Source organism: Mchenga conophoros, linkage group LG18 (assembly GCF_057382185.1).
Source record: "Mchenga conophoros isolate Kocher_MC1m ecotype Shallow Benthic linkage group LG18, M_conophoros_male_GT1.1, whole genome shotgun sequence".
Lineage (NCBI taxonomy): Eukaryota > Metazoa > Chordata > Actinopteri > Cichliformes > Cichlidae > Mchenga > Mchenga conophoros.
In genome coordinates this window covers 2,361,925-2,378,999 of record NC_140543.1, presented here as the reverse complement: position 1 = coordinate 2,378,999, position 17,075 = coordinate 2,361,925, and the positions used below count along the sequence as shown (strand labels likewise).

Genomic DNA, 17,075 nt, shown 5'->3' with positions numbered 1-17,075 from the left:
CACCAGAGGGTCTGATTGTTGGGTTTTCTCTGTATTATTCTGGTCTTTACTGTACAATGTAAAGCACTTTGAAGTAACTGTTGTTGTGATTTGGTGCTATATAAAATAAACTCAGTTTAATTAAAAATATTTAGATTAACAGTTTTCTGGAAATGACCTACTGCCAACGATACGATACTTATGAAGAAAAACTAATAAAAATATGTTTAGAAGCATTTCAAATGAAGCTTTGCAGTAGCTGTGGATCAATAAAGAGTTTTAATGCCTGAACCTGCAGCTGTTTGCTTTCCAGTGGATCCACAGCTGTGCAGGATCACCATCTACTGATGTAATAAGGTTTTACCATAGTATGTAAATGTATAAGAGGTATTATTGACAGTTATAAACAGAAACAGTTTGTTTCCGTAAAACTGAACGTGCAGCATTTTACAACCTACTACACTGTCACTGTCTCACCCAGGAGGTGCCAGGTGGAATTATTCCAGATGTTGTCAGTTATAGTAATGGGTATAAAAACAAACAGCTGGATAGAAGAGGAATCGGAAAAACCACCTCATCTTTTTCTGTGTTTTCCAGGTTAGACTGAAGGATGGACGGTACATCAGGCGGTGCGATGGAGGTGGCAGCGCTCGGTCGGCCTTTCAGCGTCGGGATGCTGTACGACTGTCGTAGTGACGCGCTCGTCCCTGGTAAGAATTCACATGTAAAGATTCTTGATGCATCACAAACTTTCATTTTTTAAATATAATATAATATAATATATATATATATATATATATATACATATATATATATATATATATATATATATATATATATATATATATATATATTCTACAGTCGACTGGCTTTAAAAAATGAAAGTGACATGCAGTCTTTTGACAGCGGCGTCACTAAATTAGTTATTAGAACGTTTCCCTCAAGAAAATCCAAACTGCCATTTTTGACATTATTACTGTCATTATCTTAAATACTGAAAACTCAGATGCAGAGCCTGAACTCTTCATCTGGAAGAACTCAGTTAATCTGGTACATCCAGACAAACAAAAGATTTGTGCTTCATTTACTTTTTTTATTTCATTTTGGTGAATAAACAAAAAGAGATGAAAAAACACAACAAGGAAAGTCGTGAAAAAATCAACAGCAAAAGTTTGACAAGTTTGCTCATAGAAACACACCACTCTGTGTATTTATTTTAAAATTCACATTTTTTAAAATCATTTTTTAACATTTATTTTAGAGTGTGATTTAATTGATGGAGTCCTGGTAGTACTTTTGTTGCTTCTTCTTTTGCAGGAATGACTCTGTGGGATCGTGATGACCTGATGAAAGATGTTGGAGAAAGACCACAGGCCTCTAATGATTTTGAAATTGTTGCATCTGAATCAATTTCAGACAAATCTTCAGCTCTGAATGTTGATGCTTCACTGAAGGCAAGTTTCTTAGGTGGACTGGTTCAGGTTGATGGATCTGCCAAATATCTGAATGATAGTAAATCTTCCAGAAATCAGGCCAGAGTAACACTGAAGTACAAGGCAACCACAAAGATCCAGGAGCTGTCCATGAATCATCTTGGAAGAGGAAACGTGAAGCATCCATATGTTTTTGATCAAGGCTTAGCAACACATGTAGTCACAGCTATTCTTTATGGAGCACAAGCTTTCTTTGTGTTTGACCGTGAAGTTTCTGAACAGGAAAATCATCAAGATGTTCAGGGCAACTTGAAGGTGACCATCAAGAAGATTCCCTTACTTTCTGTAGAGGGTGAAGGTTCCCTGAAGATGGAAGAGAAGGACAAAGAAAGTGTTCATAAATTCTCCTGTAAATTTTATGGAGACTTCTGTCTTCCAAAACCACCAACAACCTTTCAAGATGCAGTAGAAGTCTACCAAAGCCTGCCAGGATTACTGGGAGACAAAGCTGTACCAGTGAAGGTCTGGCTGCTGCCACTGACAGCTTTAGATTCTTCTGCTGCTAAACTCGTCCGTCAGATCAGTACAGGATTAGTTCAAGAAGCACAGACAGTCCTGGAGGACTTCAGTGAGGTGGAAATGAGGAACAATGATGTACTGGGAACCAGCTCTGCACAGCAGTTCCCACAGATTGGTAAAAAGCTTAAAAGTTTCAAAGAAATGTGCTCTGAGTTCAAGCTGGAATTCCAACAGACTTTGGCCAAGAAGCTTCCATCAATCCGAGGAGGAGGAGGAGAAGAGGAAGCTGAGCTTGCAGAGATCCTGAAGAAGAGACATTCTTCACCTTTCAGCAGCAAAAGCCTGAACGAGTGGATGGATTGTAAAGAGAGAGAAATCTACACTTTAATGTCTTTTACCAGGATGATGAAAAACACCAAAATCATCTCGTCTCAAAATGATCTGTACAAGGAAAGTCTGAGTGCAGAGCATGTTGTGTGTTTTGTTTTCACCTCTCTGGGAAAGGATGAACCGTACCTCTCAGGTTTATCAAGATACTTAAGAGGAAAAACCAACCCAGACCTTCAAGATCCTCACACTCATGATGTAGAGAAGGAACAATGGTACGCCTCAAAAGAAGTAACGGCTGAAATGAGGAGAAAAGCAAAACTCTTCAGTGATTTTGCAGAGGCCAACAAGGAGAACAAGAACATTAGGTTCCTGACAGTGGGGTTAACTAATGAGACACAGGAAGGTTCCAGCATCCACCTTTATGAAGGTGGATTTGCTGTCAGTGAGAACTTTGAGCCTCCTTCAAAGCCTGAAACTGTGACAGCAGCTGACATAAACCACAACAGTGTGACACTGAAGATTTCTCCACCCAGATTTGGAGCAGAGAACATCACCTCCTACTCTGTTGAGTACTGTGTCAGTGGAGAGGATGGATGGCAGCAGAAGACAGAAGCAAAGGCTGAAGAAGTCACAGTGAGAGATCTGAAGCCAAACACAGAGTATGTGTTCAGATGCAGAGCAGTGACCTCAGCAGGTGTCGGGCCGGATAATCAAGTTTCTATTAAAACCTTACCCTGCAGCCCTCCTGCAAAACTTAGACTTGAACCAAATTTAACTGAGATATCAGTGAGCTGGGAGAAACCAGCTGAGCTCGGAGAGGATGTGCAGATACATGGTTACATTGTGGAGTATTCAAAAACAGATGATAATGAGGAAGCTCTGCAGTGGAACCAAACACAGTCAGCAGGTGAAAAGGTGATCCTTTCAGGTCTCCAGACAGAGACAGAATATGCAGTCAGGGTCAGATGTGATTGTGGTTCAGCTGGAAGAAGCAAAGAAAGCATCACTGTTAAAGTCTGCACAACATTTAACCGCCTCACAGAACTTCTCAGACGTAAAAGTAATAAGATCAAATCAGATTCCCCCTCAGTTTACAAACTGCCTCTGACAGAAGAACACATGTACATAGATGGATGCAGGAAGTTTAACTTTGGAGAGGAAAGCACGAGGCAGAATCGTACAATAATGCTTTTTGGAGCGACAGGATCAGGAAAGTCCACTCTGATCGATGGGATGATCAACTACATTGTTGGTGTAGAGTGGGAGGACAGTTTCAGGTTTAAATTAATTAATGAGGATCAGCCAACATCACGAGCTCACAGTCAGACCTCTGAAGTCACTGTTTACAAAATCAACCACCAGGATGGATTTCAAATCCCGTTCTCTCTGACCATTATTGACACTCCAGGCTTTGGAGATGCAAGAGGCATAGAAAGAGACGGAGAGATCACAGAGCAGCTACATAATCTCTTCACTTCCTCACATGGTGTCAGTGAAATCGATGCTGTGTGTTTTGTAGCTCAGGCTGCTTTAGCACGACTCACACCAACACAGAACTATGTGTTTGATTCAGTGCTCTCAATCTTTGGCAAAGATGTGGCAGAAAACATTGGCATTGTGGTGACATTTGCAGACGGTCAGCGACCTCCAGTTCTCGAGGTGATCAATGCTGCAGGAGTCCCATGTCCTAAAACAAAAGACGGGCTGCCGGCTCACTTCAAATTCAATAACTCAGCGCTGTTTGCAAATAACAAATCAGCTGAAGGAGACAGAATGAGTGATGATGATGATGAAGGAGACTTTGATCAGATGTTTTGGGAGATGGGGACAAAAAGCATGAAAAGGTTTTTTGCCACTCTGAATAAAATAGAACCTAAAAGCTTGACACTGACAAAGGAAGTCCTCAGAGAAAGAAAGCAGCTCGAGATTTCAGTTGAGAATCTGCAGGAACAGGTGAAACCTGGGTTAGCCAAGCTTGAGGAGATAAAAGAGACGAGTGAAAAACTTAAAGAATATGAAGCAGAGATGAGCAGAAATGAGAACTTTGAATTTGAAGTTACTGTCAAAAAGCCTGTTTATGTGGACCTTTCTGGGACTGGAAACTACATCACCAACTGTCAGCAGTGTCATGTCACCTGTCACTATCCCTGTCCCTGTCCAAAGGATGCATATAAAAAGTGCACAGCAATGGGACCAGGAGGATACTGTACTCAGTGTCCAGGCAAATGTATTTGGAATGTACACTTTAGTCAGAAGTACAGATGGGAGTATGAAGATGTTAAAGAAAAAGTAACAAAAAAAGATCTGCAAGAAAAATATCTCAAAGCCACAGGAGAGAAGATGACTGTTCAGAAAGTGATTGATAAACTGAATGCTGAGTATAAAAGTTTGCAGGCTGACGTAGTGAAACTGATGGAGAGATCTTCCAAGTGTCTGAACAGACTTAAAGAGATAGCACTGAAGCCAAACCCTCTGTCCACTCCAGAGTACATCGACATGCTTATTGAAGAAGAGAAATCTGAGGGCAAATCAGGCTGGAAGCAACGAGTTCAGTCTCTGAGGTCCATGAAGGAAAAAGCAGAGCTCATGGCTAAAATAGAGCAAGGCGAGAAACTCCTTCACCACTTTGAACTGAGATGATAAAGATCTGAACTCAGTCGATGAAGACAAACGACACATGTAAAAAAAAAACCTCATATTTACTGTTTGCTTCCTGATAAAATCTCATTTTAAAACTGATTTATCTTTAACATAGAAGTGTAATTATATTTTATTGGACATTAAAATGTTCAACTTTTGACTTTTTCCTTTCAGCTTCTTTATATTCTTTACGTTTGATCTAATATTAAGTTTATTTTCTCAGTGACTCCTGATGTTGATGTTAATGGACTTTTTATTGTGTTGATTTTTATGCTTTTATTAAAAAAGTGTAATTTTACTTTTTGTTTCCTTTCCTGGATTTTTCTGTTGCTTCATAAAACACAGCAAATGTTTATATAACACATATGAGAGCAGCTGTTTTATCCTCTGTGTGAGGGGACGTAGTTTTACTAACTCACACGTGTCATTTACACATTTACAGCTTCATTTTCATTTGCTTCCTGAGCACTCGTGCTGCCGGTGTGTTAGCTTTATCTAAGTAAAACCCTTTACTGGAACAAAGAGACGATCCACTGCAGGGGCAAAACAGCGGTCCACCTAAAGAAAAGGCTCTTATACTCAAACAGATACAGATGTGTCTGCCGTACCATATATCAGAAACAGAAGATACAACCTCTCTCATGACCCTCGGATGTATGTGAGGTATGCCAGAACACTCTGGAAAAAGGAGTGAACGTCCTCCCATCTCATAGCACACAGAGTCTTACTAAGGATGAGACCTTCTATCAGTATGTAAACAGTTAGAAACACAATCATATATGCTTAGAGTCTATAAGTACAAATGTCAATTCTAAAATCTCACTCTGACACAGCGTCACTTTATTAAGATCAGAATTCAGCAAGCTGATTGGTCCATATTCTCTCATTTGTTAGCAGGTGTCCTGATGTTTTTAAATAATATAATTTGAGCTCTGATTCATTAATAATTACTCGAACCTGCTGGATTAGCTTTAAGATCATGGTCACATGATCATGAGTTTGTGAGTGTAATGTTCTCATTAACATAAAAAGCTGACCTGCAGGATGATTTTGGTGAACAGGCCTCTCAGTCAGCATCACTGATCTGCTTCAGTCTGACTGCTGAGCTGGAAAAAAGCCGAACCTGAAGATTTTTGTTCTTCATCTTAAACATGTCAGCTCATCAGATAATGCCTGCATGTGTAACGCAATCTGTACTTACGCCAAACCTTTAATGCGTGGAAATCAGGACTGTTGACCTTGGGCAGTTCACTAGGTGTCGGTGTCATCAATTTCACCCCGATGTTTAACCCAGAATCACAGTTTCTCTAAAAATAGGTTACAAGAAATCAAATGTATCCCAAATATCTATATCCTGTCAGAAGCTAGTTTCGTAAAGGAGATTGGTAGTAGCTGCTCCACCACAGGAACAATAAGGCTTCCAGCACACAATGGACACCACACTTACTTAGCATAAACACATTTATTAGACACAATTTTAAATAATAAACCCCTTTTTTTTGTAGTGTCTTTCCACTCAGTGTCATAAGAAAAATAAAATAAATAAATAAAAACAAATATGTATCCTTTAAGGTCCTTTGGCCAAAAGAAAATCACCTGAGCTCAGGGAAAAATAAAGCGCATCGTTGGGGCCCTTTGAATTGTTCCTACCGCTCTGTTGGAACGGTGTAGCATCCAATAATAGCATCCAGCAAGCAGCAACGACCATCTATTTGCCAGGACGGTTCGGCAGAGTCATCAGATGAGGACTTCCACAAGGCAGTTCATCCAGTAGGATCCAGGGCACCAAAAGGGCAAACAAACCAGCCAGAGGAGTTCGTGTAATGGCGAATGCTGTCGGACTCAGCTCCGCTTCACGTTTGTAACCGCTACAAGACTTTTTCCCGAATTTCCAGCTCGTAGAGGGCACGAGAGCAGCATGCGCCTCATCGGATGAACGGAAGGAAAAACTCTGTAGCTGGACTAGAGAGTGGCTATGCGCACGGCACAGTGGTGCGTTCAGTGACCACAAATAATCAGAAATCCCATACTCAACCAATGATCTGGGTTACACTCTCCCCCTCTAAAGTGCATGAGTCTCTGCATGCACACTTGACTTAACAGGTGTGTGAAGGAAAGTGCTCTGAGAGAATACAATTGCGAAACTCTGACAAAAAGGAACTGAGAGCCAAAATTAAAGGCTCACCTAACTCATCATAAGTTAGTTTACGAGGTTGGCGTCTCTCTCTCCCAGAACGCCGCAACTCTACTGTCTCTGGCTCTGAACTCTGCTCAGCAGTGTCGCTGCTTTCTTGATTCATTTCAACAGGTTCTGTTTGTTCAGGAATGTCAATAACAACCCAACCTGGACCTTCATCAGATGGAATGGGAGATGTGGTCACCTCATTGCTTTCTGAGTGTAACAAAGGCTCAGGTTCAGAAACATGACTGGGTGTTTCTCGTGCGTGTGACTCGTCTTGTGGCTCTGCACGGGGCAACCTAGAATGCACATCCCCAGTGGACAGCTGAGGTGTGATAACCTGCCTTTCAGTCTGGATAAAAGGACCTCTGGTTATTATTTCTGGAACCGCAAAAGCTGGACACACTTCGTCCTCATCACTGTATACCTCATCTTCCTGACCATCAGGGTCATCAGAAGATTGTACTTCTCTTTCGGCTTTGTTTCTCAGTTTCTTCCCTTTAGAGGACCCATGAGATCTGCTCCCTGCTATTTCTTCCACAGGTAAGAACCCACACGGTAGAAGGAGATCCCTGTGTAAGGTGCGTTTTGGTCCGTCTCCCAACTCGGGTTCCACAACATAGACAGGGCCATCATTGATTCGTTTAACCACAACATGTACTTTCTGTTCCCACCTGTCTGAGATTTTGTGTTTACCTCTGACACTCATGTTCCTAACCAAAACCCTGTCACCTGCACAGAGCTCGGCCACTCTAATCCTCTTGTCAAACCTAACTTTATTCCTTTCTCCGATCTTCTGGGAGTTTTTTGCAGCTAGGGTGTAGCTCTCCTCCAGACGTTGACGAAGGTTGTTCACATACTCTGAATGAGACTTATGGTTGGCATTTTCAGGTTGGATACCTAAGACTAAATCAATGGGTAGTCGGGGTTGTCTGCCAAACATCAGTTCATAAGGAGAGAAACCAGTTGTGTCGTTCCTCGTGCAGTTATACGCATGAACTAAGGGTTTAACAAAGTCCCTCCAGTGAGATTTGTCTTCCTCTTCCAACGTACCCAACATATCAAGAAGCGTCCGGTTAAACCTTTCCACCGGGTTTCCGCGAGGATGATAAGGTGTAGTGCGGATTTTGTCTGCTCCTATCAACGCACATAGCTCTTTGATTGTGTGAGATTCAAAGTCTCTACCCTGATCACTGAGTAGACGACTGGGAAACCCATAATGAACTATGAAGTTCTCCCACAGAGCTTTTGCAATGGTCCTGGACTTCTGATCTTTAGTTGGCACTGCCACAGCAAACTTCGTAAAATGGTCAGTGATAACTAATATGTTCCGGGTGTCTCTGTTGTCTGGCTCAACTGACAAATAGTCCATACAGACGAGTTCAAGCGGGTAAGTTGCTATAATATTTTCAAGAGGCGCTGCCTTCTGAGGCACTGCTTTCCTCCTGACACAGCGTGGACACTGTCTGCACTTCTCTTCTACAGACTTTGTCATCATTGGCCAATAGAATCTGGAACGGGCAAGATGCAGTGCTCGTTGAAAACCAAGATGACCAACTTCATCATGCACTCCACGCAACGCTTTCCCTCTGAACTGTTCAGGTAGGACTAACTGCCATACAGTGTTGTCTCTATTTGTCCATTTCCTGTACAATACTCCATCTCTCATTTCGAGTCTTCTCCACTCCTTGAGAAGGAGCCTAACATCAGGAACTTCAAGGTTTGTTTCTCTGAAGCTGGGCTTTTGAGCTCTTTCAACGAAGGTAATGACACGTGAGACAACCGGGTCATCCCTCTGAGCTTTATACCAGTCAGAGCTTGTCATAGATGGTAATGTGTCTTCTCCAAATACATCCGCAACTGTTGAGGGATCAACAGCAAGAGACTCTACAGCCAAAGGTTGTTCTAGATTTGAACAGTGCTCGATCTTTGACACCACAAGATGGCGGTGACATAAGGCAGATACCACCTCGTGACTCATCTCGTTGCTCACCTCTAGAAGACGGTTTTTCATGTCATCAACTCTCTCCCTTTCTTTGATGAAATCCTCATCTTCAAAAGGAGGAGCTTGTGGTCGTCGGGACAGCCCGTCTGCATCGCGATTGGCATGACCGGCCCTGTACTTAACGGTGAACTGATAAGTAGACAGCGCAGCTAACCAGCGATGACCAGCAGCATCTAACTTTGCAGATGTCAGTACATACGTGAGAGGATTGTTATCTGTCACAATGGTGAAGTTAGCGCCATAAAGGTAGCTGTTAAACTTCTCACAAACTGCCCACTTCAAAGCTAGAAATTCAAGCTTGTGAGTGGGATAGTTTCTCTCACTTTTGGAAAGTCCTCTGCTTGCATAAGCCACAGCTCTCAGCTTCCCGTCCTGCTCTTGGTAGAGCGCTGCACCCAAGCCTTCACGACTGGCATCAGTGTGCAGGACATATGGTAGCTGTGGGTTGGCAAAAGCAAGGACAGGTGCCGATGTCAGTCTCTCAATCAAAGTCTTAAACGCATTCTCACATTCAGGTGTCCACTCCTCTCCAAAAGGTAAGTTAATGTTTGATGGTTGTTTGAAATGTTCTCCAAGATACACTTTACCCCTCTTTTTGGGTGAGTAGTAACCAGCCGTGAGACTATTTAAAGGCTTTGCGATCTTTGAGTATCCATCAATGAATCTCCGGTAATAACCGGCAAAGCCTAGGAAACATTTTAACTCTCTCTTGTTTGTAGGACGAGGCCATGTTTTCAAAGCTGAGATCTTATCAGGATCTGTGTGAACTCCTTGGGCATCAACCACATGGCCAAGGTACTTCACCGAGGGCCTAAAGAAATGACATTTTTCTGGGGACAGCTTCAACCCAAAGTCCCTCAACCGGTTCAGCACCCTCATGAGTCTCACCTCATGTTCCTCCAGGGTGTCTGAAAACACAATCAGATCATCCAAAAACACAAGTACCTCACTCAAGTTCAAATCCCCAACACACTTCTCCATCAGTCGTTGAAACGTACTTGGGGCATTTGTAACGCCCTGAGGCAGGCGATTAAACTCATAAAACCCAAGAGGACAGACAAAAGCAGTTTTAGCTTTATCTTCCTCGGCCATCTCAACCTGATAATAGCCTGATTTGAGGTCCATGACCGAGAACCACTTGGCACCACTAAGGGCCGTGAAGGTCTCCTCAATGTTTGGGAGGGCATAAGCATCCCTAATGGTCCGTGCGTTCAACTTGCGGTAATCAACGCACAACCTGATTGAACCATCCTTTTTACGCACAACTACTATTGGAGATGCGTAGGGGCTCTCTGACTCCCTAATAACCCCTGCATTAAGCAGTTCTTTGAGGTGTTGCTTGACAGCTTCTCTGTCACTTGGATGGATGGGCCTCGACCGTTCCTTAAACGGCGTGTCATCGTTCAGCCGAATGTGGTGTTTTACCACAGTGGTGTGACCATAAGACAGATCATCAACCGCAAACACTTCTGAAATAGACTTGAGCTTGGTGGTGATGCGCTCTTTCCATTCTTCAGAGATGGGTGACTCATCAAGATTAAACTTAAGCTTCTCTCCATCAAACTTGTCATGAGAAGAAGCATTTGAAACAGGCACCAGGGGTGAAATGTGCTGGGCTACACATACTTGGGCAACTGTACTTCCTGGTTGCAATACAATACTATGCCCACTCAAGTTCTGCAAGACGACTGGAACCTTACTCTTAGCTTTGTAAGGGATGTCTATCAAAGCAGTTTCAAGAAATAAACCACCAGGTAACTTGTCGTGTTCATTTGGTTCAAGGACGAAACTTACGTTAGGAGTGTTCTTTCTCAGCCTAACATCGCCCATTAAACAGCACTTGTGGTTAGCAGGGATGGTGACTGGTACTTTCCCGTGCAACCTCACTGGGTGTATGTGGCAATCATCCATTTGTTTAGCCAAGTGCTGGAGAACCAGTGCTACATCTCTGGAACACAGTCTGTGAAGGAAATCTGGACCGTCACGTTCAGATAACTTATCATGGAGTCTTAACAGTGCATTGGTACCAATCAAAACTGGTATTCTGCTGTTAAAATGGCACTCAGGCACAACAAGAGCCAAAACAACAAACTCTTCCTCTTTGCCTGTAATGTTGTGAGGAAAAGTGATGTGGGTCTCAACATAACCAAGGTAGGGAACGTGCTGTCCACCTGCACCCTCAATCTCAAGCAATGCTTGAATGGGCTGAATGGGGAGATGTGCCAGCTTATCCTTGTGAAATGATTCGGAGATTGTAGTGACTTGTGAACCACTATCCATGATAGAGTTGCATTGCACACCCTCAACCAAAACAGAAGCTGAACAACGAGGACCTATCAGACCGGGTGGCAAGCGGGATTGGGAACTGAAATCTTGAACCGTTGTCTGGGTCTTTATTTTGCTCTGAACACCAATTCTTTGGTCACTTGAGGCGGGACTAATGCTGGTCTCAGCTCCTGGACGTCCCACAGCAGGAGCCGCTACAAGTTTAAAGCAAAAGGCTCAGTAACCTGTTGGGCTTGGAACCTTCCTTGCTTTTCCTTTAACTCAGCATTCTTCTGGCGGACTAGTGCCTGGTTGGGTTCATTTGGGCATCGAGCGGCAATGTGGTTATCTTCACCACATCTAAAGCAGAACCATGCTTTTGGCATAGAGGGAACCTTAACTGGTCTCCTGGCGCTGCTATTTCTTGCCGTAAGGAAGTCTTTGCCACTATTATTCTCTTTAGGACATTTTTGGTTCTGAGTGAGCTCTCTGAGTTGTTTAGACAACTCATCTATTTTGCTTTCAAGTTTAACAGTTTCTTCTTGTCTCTGTTTTAACGCTGCACTAAGCTCACTGTCAAAAGGAGAATTCTTGGACCTTTGACTCAGTTTCTCTACCTGCTTTGAAAGCTCATCCATTCTCCTCTCAAGCTTAGATGCTTCGCTCTGCTTTGCAGTCTGTGTTGGAACGGGCTCATCATCATAGGAGGGTACATCAAAAATGGAGTGGGCATGTACAGCTGCTTTTGTAGCACCCAGATGTTTTTTCATCCTGTCTAGCTTTGCAGATCTACGACCTTCCTCGGTCCTCAACATCAGGAGTAGATCTGGGAATGTTGGTGGACTGTTCTTTTTGTTTTCTAGTTGGAGAGCTATAATGAGACTCTGGTCCCAGCAGCCTCTAATAAACTGTCTGAGTAGGTGTTCGCTCAAAGTTTCGACAGAGACTCCCCCTCTAGAAATAGCTCGAGTAAGGAGGCTATGGAGTCTGTTCAAATATGCTGAGGGCTTTTCTCCGCTATTCTGGTTGGAGCTGAGAAAGGTTGCAAATAACTCTTCTCCGTCCTCTACAACACTGAAAGCGGAATCGAGCTGCCTAACATAAGCCCTGGGTGGTGAACTCACACCAAGCAACTTAACAACATCGGCTGCTGGACTTAGCAAACTTTCAAGTATTTTCCTAACCTTTTGCACATCACTAAGAGAGCAATCACTGACAAGAAGGTCCACTTGTGTGCGCCATGTTTCATAGTCTACCTCACCATTGGGCCTAGGAGCACGGCCAGAAAAGGTGCGCAGTCTGGTTTGTGTAGACCACGGGGCTGTTGAGTCATTTCTGATAACGTGCTCAACGACAACTTTTTGAATCTGAGGTGGGTTAAGGAGACTGCGGTCGATATTAACAGGGTTCACCACAGCACTATCAGGTGCATTGTGGGTCTGTGTGTAGTGATTAGGTTCATCATGATCACTAGCTACAATGTCATGGAGGGATGTGTCACCATCCTGAGCTGTGTGTGGCTGTGTGTCAGGAATCTCAGAGTTATGTCGAACTTCTTTGACCTCACTCTGAATAACACTCAAGAAACCTGCTTTACCACTATCTCCAACAGCCTTCAGTTCTTCTAAATATCTACGAGCTAACTCCTTGCCTACCTCTTCCTGAGCAACATCTCGAATGGTTTTGACAGACCAACCGATAGCAGGATCCTTGGGGCTCGGCAAGTCGCCTAAGATCTGGGGGTTGATCTTGGAAATGGCTTGATCGGACAAATATTGTATCAGGACTCTACCCTCTGGCTGGTTTGATTCATCTGGAATTCGAACTATCCGAGAAACTTTACCATTTACTGAAAAAACACTAGCAATGTCATCATCTGTGTAAATCCCTTCAACGCCAGTCACAAAAAGTGAGCACTGGCCATTGTGGAGCAGGGAAATTATTTTACTGCTATTGTTAAATAATTGTCATTATTACCATTGCATTAATAATATAATCTGGAGTTTATATTGCATTCAGGGGTTGAACAGTGTGTGTCTTTCAGAAAGGCTAAAAGTCACAGGAAGAAGGCCTTAAGATGCTTATGCACACAGTTATTATGTTTAGTAGAGGTTCTTGATTAAAACATTTATTTAGTAAAAGTCATATCCATAGTTTCAGTTCGATTATTACACATACGAGAGTGGTTTCTGTCTCTCTGTCTGGTGAGGGGTCAGGAGCTAGTCGCGAGGTGAAACAGGGTGCAATTGTGGTTAGCACACAGACGCAGACACACACACACTTTTAGTTAGATTCATTTATGGGGGAAAGTTTAATTATGTTTTGCTGATGTTGCAAAGAGCAGTTTGTCGCAGAACTGCTGCTGAGGTGTCAAGATGACAAGCGAGCATCCGGCAGTGACAGGATGCACCTGTTATGAAGATGGAAGACGATGTTCTTTTAAACTGTGTTAAAAGGTCATTGTGGTTTTGATTTGACGTATGTATATATCCTGTCTGTGACGTATGAAGGGGCGTCAGTAAACAAACCCTGATGCTATAAAATATCTGTTCATGCTTTGATTGAGTCGAGGACTACTGGCTGTCTGCGTACAGAGTGTCTTCCCACGCGTGTATTCATTAAAATCATTGTTTGACCAAGACCTACTGGACCAAGAGTGGTTTGTACTCTCCCTCCTCAATTTTGAATCTTAACATTTGGGGGCTTCGTCCGGTGGTTGAGGAGGGAGAATTGGAGGTTTAGATGGAGAAATTTGGTGGTCTCTGAGGTGGTCTGACGGGCAGACATGAATTCCAGTGGTCGAAGTGAGTGGGCATAAGCCGGCTTATCCAAAAGGTAAGGCACTACCTGTTGAATTATTTCCAAAGTGTGCCAAATTGGACATGATAAAATTTAAGTCTACTCACTGAAGTTACTGGTGGATGTCTGTTTTGATTTTGATGAAAATTTCATGAGTTGATGCAGTTAGAGTTCTGCTAAGAAGAAATGAAAGCAGTTAAGAGTCTGATAAGAAAAGTTTAAATACTGGGTTGAAGTCCCAAAGAAATTGAGTTAGAGTCTCAAGTAGTTTGGTAGGGAATTGGTTATTGTGTTGGTTAGAGTCCAAATTTGGTCATAAGAGTGGACCTGAGCGGTCATTTTGTGAGTTGGAGTCTCCATTGACCACTAGGTTGCACCTGCCTCAGTTATACACTTGTTTTGGGTGTTGATTGTTGTTTCAAAGTATTATAAATTATTCTAGAACGGCAGTTCGAGTCTGCTAGGAAGCGCAGAGCCCAGAGGTTACGCTCCCTCCTTGTCGTGGACGCGCGACATTGACCTCTCGGCGAAGAGGGATAGTTCAGTGTGGCTTAACTGTGGGGTACAGGGCATCCTGGAATTAAGCTAGGAGTTAGAGTCTCCTTACCGTTTGGAACGGTACCTGCGCTTTTTTGGGCAGCAAAGGTTGGACCTTGGGTGTTGGACACTTTTAAATTGAGTTAGGGATTTTAGAAATGAGGCCAGAAACAGTTAAAGTCTTGATACTGGTTAATTGATCGCAAAAAACTCAGGGAGTTTATCGGTTAGACTGTTATGTTAAATTTGTCGAAATTCGATAGGTGTTAAAAGGTTTAAAATCTGTGCAGTTGTAAATATAAGACGTCTCTGTAATAAAAAAGATCTCTGTGGGTCGAGTCAGCAATGCACTGACTTCCTGCTGCTATTCTTAGATGAAGAGTGTGTGTGCATGCAAATGAGGCAGCTGATGCAGAGCGCATGAGAGGACTATGCTTTCGGTTTTGTGTGATTATTCAGCCCTATAACTATTGTTTGCAAATGTGGATAAATGTCTGCGATTAAAATGCTGGCTTAGTAAATAATAACATTGTAAATATATGAATGGTGACAGCGTTTCAAAATAGAATATAAGAATTGTTTGTGTTTAAAACCAACGTTTAGGTAAGAAGATTTAAGGTGGATTTGAAGGCATAAACAAAAAATAAAAGGGTTACAGTCTGCAAGTGTTGTTAATTCATGAGCTGACTGGATGCAGAGTAAGTGGAGTGGTCATCCTGAGAGGATTGAATGATACTCTAACTCTGTGGTCAAGTCAGACATAGGTTTTAAGTAACCATGAGCCACTAATAAGCGTGACAGATTAATGAATATGTGTAAATTGAACTTGTTAAATAGCCTTAATAGAAGTATCTCAATGAACACGCAATGAAGTGGACTTTTTAGGGGTAGTTTACCATTGATACCATAAAAAGCAACTTAATTAGTAGTTCAATAACAAATTTTAAAGATAACCTTTGTTATTTGATAAGAGAGAGAAAAATTCAGGTTACATATAGTAAATAAATAAGGGAATGTTAATCTCTGCGTCATTCCACACTGAAATTTCAATTGTAGGGGATCATTTGGAGGTGAATTGTGTAGGACACGGGGAGACAGAAGAATCTCCCCATGAGTTTTCGGTGTGCATAGAAATTGAGGAGGCTGAACTGGAAGCCTGACTGGGTCGTTGTTTTTGTTTATTTGAGGGTCTGCTGGAAATTTGTAAGAACGACCACCTTGATATGTGGGAGCCTTCTCGGGCAGCGATTTTTTTGTTAAACATGTGGCAGGCTGTGCAAAATGGAGAAAGCTTTGACATGATGAATAAAGGTGTGAGAGGTATTTCTTGGGTGATGTAAAGTAGGATGTTTTAAAGTTTGAAAGTGTTTTTAATTTGAGAGAGGCATGAGTGATGTTATAAGAGTTTGAGTTTCTTTTTCTTTCAGTTTAAAACACATAAGTACATACACTTGGTACACCTGTTTACTCTTTGACTTTATTAAAACAAACGGTGTATTTGAGTTTGAATTTCAGTAATTGTATGTTGATATGGTAATTTAGTTTTATGTTAGGTGAAGGAGATGTCCATCTCTGCGTCTTGCAGGATCGAAAGTGAAAGTTGAAGGTTGTGATGTGAATGCTGTGAGTACTCGATTTGAATGATTCTGTGTGAGGTGTACAAAATACTAAATAATAATAACACTATGAAAGTTGATAGTAGAGTGAGTGCAAGGTGATGTGTGAACAGAGGAAGTCTGAGAGAGAAGTGTGTGCGTAGGCAAAATGCAGAGTGTGTGCGTGAAATAAGGGAGTATTGTTTTTACATCAAGGTTTAGTAGAACTAAAGTAGAACGTTACAAACAAACAAAAGAAGGTAAAATGAAGAGAGAAAATAATGTGGTTCCCTGACCGGGAGAGAAAATAACTGACAATTACATTAATGAATAGAAAACACACATACACAAAGTGCCATATGTGAAATTATTCTAGGAAGGAGTCAGAAGTGAGATAGTTTAATATAAGATGCAATGAAGGAAGCAGCTTACACTCCTTTAATTTCCAGAGCCAGTGTGTTCCCTCCCCTGCCCACTTGGGCCCCGTATCAGGCGAGTATGGAAGGCTGGATAGCCCATGACGGGTAAGATCCCACCTCGAAACCCTGGGACAACCTAAGGCAGGCACAGTCACGATTACTCGGCTTCAGTAAGAAGACGGGACCTGACGGGTAAGGCCGCTGGGCTGAGGCAGAGGGGGTAAGTGGCAAGTGGAGCCCTACCTTCTGGCTGAGGACAAGGAATGCTGCTATTTAAGGTAGGAAATCAGAATTTGGGTTAGTAAATTTGGGGAGGAGAAAATTGACTGTTTAAAGGCAAAATTATGAAGGAGTCTGACACACTGCAAAAGCACC

The 17,075-nt window shown here is 42.4% G+C and overlaps 1 protein-coding gene across 3 annotated transcripts in view; it reads left to right on the top strand.

The window, feature by feature from the left end:
* Positions 1-5,219, top strand: part of LOC146552848 (uncharacterized) — a 32,337-nt gene extending 27,118 nt beyond the window's left edge. For all 3 annotated transcript variants that reach the window (XM_085254150.1, XM_085254148.1, XM_085254149.1), the window contains 2 exons: positions 577-689; positions 1,297-5,219. In XM_085254150.1, coding sequence (XP_085110276.1) covers positions 590-689; positions 1,297-4,901 — 3,705 coding nt within the window. In that variant the 5' untranslated portion in view covers positions 577-589 and the 3' untranslated portion in view covers positions 4,902-5,219. The remainder of the gene's footprint in view (positions 1-576; positions 690-1,296) is intronic.
* Positions 5,220-17,075: the final 11,856 nt, after the last annotated feature.